Source organism: Sinocyclocheilus anshuiensis, unplaced genomic scaffold (genome assembly GCF_001515605.1).
Source record: "Sinocyclocheilus anshuiensis isolate Anshui unplaced genomic scaffold, SAMN03320099.WGS_v1.1 scaffold78, whole genome shotgun sequence".
NCBI lineage: Eukaryota > Metazoa > Chordata > Actinopteri > Cypriniformes > Cyprinidae > Sinocyclocheilus > Sinocyclocheilus anshuiensis.
Genome location: NW_015544250.1, coordinates 1,222,112 through 1,227,630, shown reverse-complemented (window position 1 = coordinate 1,227,630; position 5,519 = coordinate 1,222,112). Strand labels below are relative to the sequence as shown.

The following is a 5,519-nucleotide window of genomic DNA, read 5'->3' as shown; positions in this document are numbered from 1 at the left end:
TATATATATATATATATATGTGTGTGTGTGTATATATATATATATATATATATATATATATACAGTATATATAAATATAAAATTCTTAAAACAAGACAACAATTTTCCAATAGCAAAAGAAAAATAATATAATCAAAAAATACTGAAGAAAATAATTTTTTTGCAGTATATATTTACGCAAGGAACACAAACACATCAGAACGCTGTGATTTTACTGTGTGAAGTTGGAAAACTATGTAATGCATAATGCAGACTTCTTAATGACATTTTTTACCATACATATTGCAGTGCTACTGTATTTAGGAATACTATCGTACCACTAGTATTTTCTGGTACTATGACACTTCCATGCAACTATGCTTGTTGAGGCCTCTGTAAACGTGATTGGTCCTAATAGATTCAAATGGATTGACAAGGAGATCAGCAGACCTCTTTGCAGATGTAGAAGTTAAGCAGCACCATGCTGAAGTTGTACACAATGAGGGTTTTTCTGAGCTGAAAAGGCTCCCGGTTCTGCATGTAAAGGGGTCCGACCCAGAGGAAGAGCATGTAGAGAACGCTGATCCCCAGGGTGGGGAGCGGAGATGACATCATCGGCCATTCCTCCACGCGCTTATCTGAGATTTAAACACATAAAACCCAATTCGATTTATATTCTTAAAAATATAAAAATACATATGTAAAAAGATTCTCACCTGCTATGGTAAGGCTCCATTTATAAAACTCTGCAGAGTCATTCATGAAGTGAATGATTGTCTCCATGGCTCTAGTTCTAAGATGATTATCCTGTGAAGGAACAAAGCGAATAGAAGCATTTTAAAAGTGCTCGTCTTAGTCTTTTCCTTGCTCAATATGAAAATAATTCCTTTAGGACTGTCGGCCCAACAATACAAAAATCATTTCACAAGACCATAAATATTAGATTTTGATTGCTCATCACATTGTGCCACATAACTATGCTGTAATAATATTCTGTTACACGATTACCGAGCTAAAATATAGGATGTAGGTTACATGCTAAAAATGTATCATTTTTTGTTTGTTTTTCCAGATAATGCACCAAAAGGTGAACCCAGCAACATAGTGACAGATGTGTATTACTGAGTGTCACTATTTATCTCAGCAAGCTGCAACTAAACCATATTCCACACCTGAGTGCCAGGTAAGCAGAATTAATATAAGTCAAAGTCCACCAGTGTCATTACATAATTAGCCCGTCTTCCACAGCCCTGCTGACGCCCGTGCATTATTTAGCGGCCCTATCGTTTTGCACTGAAACAAACGGAAGGAAAACAGGACAGCTGTATACGGTCCCAAATATAACACACAAGCAAAAGGGTCAAATTCACAAGCAAAGCAGGGAGAGAATAAGCTTTGCTAAAAATACTTGGTGTTACATCAGGTTAAACTTGATTGAAATATTTAAGAGCTCTCCAGAACAAAATGGTCACACAAATGAAAGCTAAATATGCTTATGCATATTAGTGTTCCCAAAAATATCTGCACACTTAAAAATGTCTCAATATCATTGCATTAGATAGAACATATAAAAGTGTGATTTTTATCTGTGCTGAAACGCTGCAGGATCTTTTCTCTTCAGGGTTTTCATGATTTTTAAGTGGATCTAGGAAGTCAGTGTTCCACATATTTACAAAGTTGTCCTAGCAGAGCAACCACGTATGTAGTAATTCAACACATTAATTATGTTCCATTAACCGCAAATAAACACAAAGTCATACAAAACTTATGTCTTCATTTTCAATATAGGGGAGACTGGGGCTAGTTGTCACAATATCTTTACCTCAATAACTATAAGCTTTTGAGTCAAAAGTCCAGCTGCACAAATGTATGTGTGCTCAGTGGTTTTATATGTTGGTCTATAGTTTAAAACTCTTTAATTAGGAATTTTTTGTGACTCTGTCCTCCAAACTAAAATTCCATTATCGTTTTTTTGCTAAATCTGTTGGGTAACAAGTGTGCATACAAAAAAACACACCAGCATGCGTTCAGAAAGAGTTAACTATATAATGATAGGCAGATTTTCACTAAAGGCTGAACTGTGTTCTCAGGACAAGAGTATTTTTCAGGTTGGTTCAGGTCATCACATTTATATTGGGGCAAGTAGTCACGTGTTTCATGTTGTTTGTTTTTATGCAATTTATTAATTGCAATTTCTTCTGACCAAATATTGCTTTGGTATTTTTTCATTTTTGTTCTTTTAAGAATTGTTTTTGTGTTTTCTACTTGTTTTAATGCTCAAAAGTCAATAATTGGCTGTTTAATGACAGTTTGTACCCCATATAGTGTGACAACATGCCCCACTACCTACAACTTTAAAGTTTGTGCCTCTTTGGGATTTGACAAAAATAAACCTACACAGAAAAATATAACTAGCCCTGGTTTCCTAAGTATGCTGTTTTAGAATTCAAGCCCTAACAAACTTCTTTTCCTGCTTGTTTTGAAAAGGGTGTTTGTGTTCTTTCTTTAATCTTATAATACCTTTTAATATTTTGTATCTAATGCAGTGACATTTAGACAGTTTTAAGTGTAGATTAAGTCTGTAAATATGTTTTGAGGCCGCTTAACACGTGCAAAGATGGCATAGATGATTTTGCACTATAAAGTGGAAGAGATGTAGCTCCGTTCAAATACATGTCGGCACGCAGTGCAAAGTTCCTGTGCGTCCCCACTGAAGACAAACGCCTCCGTGCGCGTGTGTCAGCAGGTTTCACCAGCATTTGTCAGTCAGGCTTTAATTCCTTTTGATCTACGAGCTTAAAGTGTAAGTACAAATGCCCATCGACCCACATCTGAGGCCGCAGCACACAGAGGGATAATCGCCATGAAGGTTATCACCACCAGATGCTCCAACTACAACTACTGAGATCTAAAACTTTTCCAGAAACAAAGAAAACCATAAGGTGCAACTGTCCATCTGTACTAACCAGTCAACTGATATGAGCAAACAAACTCTGCATATACTATATATGAAATTAAACAAACGTGAGCAAGAATAAAAGGAATATGCACAGAATATAATCAGGGTTCTTCAATGGTTCTTTGCAGTATCTTGAACTCACCCTGTAAAAATGTGTTGTCAAATAACCCAATATGGAAAATTAACTGGTCACAGTCAAATAAATTAGTTATATATTTGCATTTATGCAACACGCTTACATTTTTTCAGTTCTTGTTTTCCCTGAGAATCAAATCAATGATATCGGTGCTGCTATCACCATGCTCTACTGTTTATTAATATATTACTAATAAATAATATGTTGTTTATTAATCTGAATGCATTAGGTTAAACCAACCATTTGTGGCTACAAAGAGTTTCCATGTTTACTATATGTTACTTTTGAGATTCATGTTTCCTTAGATCAGTATATTGAGTTCTGGGTTCTTTAAAGCGTTAGTTCAAGATGGTTTACTAAGGCTATGCATCTTTCAAATATTCTCCTATTATATCAAGCTCTAAAACCTTTATTTTAAATCTGAAGAGTGCTACTGAATCATTCCGGTTGGGAACGACTAATCTCCGTTAAAGCGATTTAACTAACGACGTTTTGCAGTAAACTGTCATTTGCATTGAAATGCATGAACATTTCCAAACCAAGCAGGTCTAGATTGAAGTCTGGTACTGATGCAGAAAAATACACTCTTGACACACACAGTCTTACCTTGCGAGCGCGTGCCTATGCCGACATCAGGTGCGGTGCAGCCCAGGTGAAATATGCGCGTGAATAAATGTCTGGATTTAAATCTACAGTGTGCGTTTAAACACATCAACACCGCAGGTTTGGCAATAATGACGCGAAGGCAAACAGAATGTAACTAACAGGACTGGAGCATATGAGGCAAACGCATCTGATCAGAGTGACACTGACTGGACACCGGTCTGTCCGGCGCTGAGCATGCGCAGTCGCGCCATGTGGGGCTCATGCCGGTGCGCTCGGGTAACTCCTTTGTTTAAGCGTTTAAGCGTAAATCTTGTCCGGCGGGTGTCAATAGATGCATGAGTAGCATCTTAACATAAATATTATCTAGTTGGGACCCAATAATAGCATCTTAACATAAATATTATCTCTTTGGGAGCCAATAATAATATGTATGTATGTTTTTATTTATTTATTTATTTAAACGTCATTAGTAGGCTATAATGTAACTACAATGTTTTAATAAAATGCACGTGTTATCCAGGTTTCATCACATTATATTATTTTGTACTCAATTTGTATAAATATGCATTGTTTTTATATTTAATAATTCCATATTAATATTTATATTATGTTAGGCTATAATTATTCTTTTAGATATTTAATTATTATTATGTCTAGTTTAAATTATTGCTAAGTTCTAATAAAATATCGAATAATATAAAATATGTTTTATCCAGTCTTGATCATTGTGCTGTTATTTTGTACTTTTATAAATATACATTTTTTTTCATATTTAATAATTTAATATCTAGTCATTTTTAATAATATTTTGTATTATGCACTATAATTATTATTTTACATTTTTAATTATAATGATTTTATTTCCGTTTTGATCATTATATTATGCGGTACACTATTTGTATACATGTAATTGTTCTCAAATGTAATAATTTCAAATCTATTATTATCATCATTATTATTATAAAATATATTATTGAGGATATGTTTTAACCACATTATAGTGTAACTTACTGCAAAGTAAAAAATAAAATAAAATACATGTTTTATCCAGGTTTATATTATATTATATTATATTATATTATATTATGTTATATTAATTTGTTTAATTTTATATAAATTTATAGTAACTCAATTTGTATAAACATAATTGTTTTCATAATAATTTCATATCTAATAATTATATGATATTTGATCATTTAATTCTGCATCATATTTTATACATTGGTATACAGTGATGTTTAATAATGTTATATTGCATATTTAAATTTAATGATTTTTTCCCTCTGACAGGAATATTATTTTGTATTCAATATTTATAAATATAATGTTCATGTTTAATACTTAATATCTAATTATTACATCATTGCATTATAGTAATATGTTATGCTCTGCATCATATTGTATACATCACACATTGGCATGCAGTAATTTTCATTAATGTTATATTGTATAATGTAATAATAATTTTCACACTATCAGACCCTCTCAATAAAATCCCCAAATCAATACATACTGAGGAGTATCCTGTTACAGAGAATATTTTATCCCACTGCGAGAACCCAATGTAGACACAAGGTGGAAGCAAACCTTAGAAAACAATTTCACAGATGGAAAAAAAGTGTAGGTTTTACTTTTAAACACTTTGCACTAAGAAATTGCTATTCAGTTTCACAAATAATTATAAAGATACGGCAAGTAACACAGTTTGGAAGTAGAAAGCCTAAATAGTATTTTCTTGTAAAACGTAGGCCTACTCCAATAATCTTTATTTAATCTACATGGTAATCTAAGCATCAATCAAAAACATCAAAATATGTTTTTATGCAGACTTGTGAATCA

General features: G+C 32.9%; 1 protein-coding gene across 1 annotated transcript in view; it reads right to left on the bottom strand.

Moving 5' to 3' along the window:
* The window catches only part of LOC107697898 (elongation of very long chain fatty acids protein 4-like), a 9,963-nt gene extending 6,022 nt beyond the window's left edge, over positions 1 to 3,941 (bottom strand). Inside the window, exons 1-3 of the mRNA XM_016498758.1 lie at positions 3,681 to 3,941; positions 696 to 786; positions 430 to 617 (exon numbers count right to left, since the gene is read on the bottom strand). Coding sequence (XP_016354244.1) covers positions 430 to 617; positions 696 to 762 — 255 coding nt within the window. The 5' untranslated portion in view covers positions 763 to 786; positions 3,681 to 3,941. The remainder of the gene's footprint in view (positions 1 to 429; positions 618 to 695; positions 787 to 3,680) is intronic.
* Between the last annotated feature and the right edge of the window lie 1,578 nt (positions 3,942 to 5,519).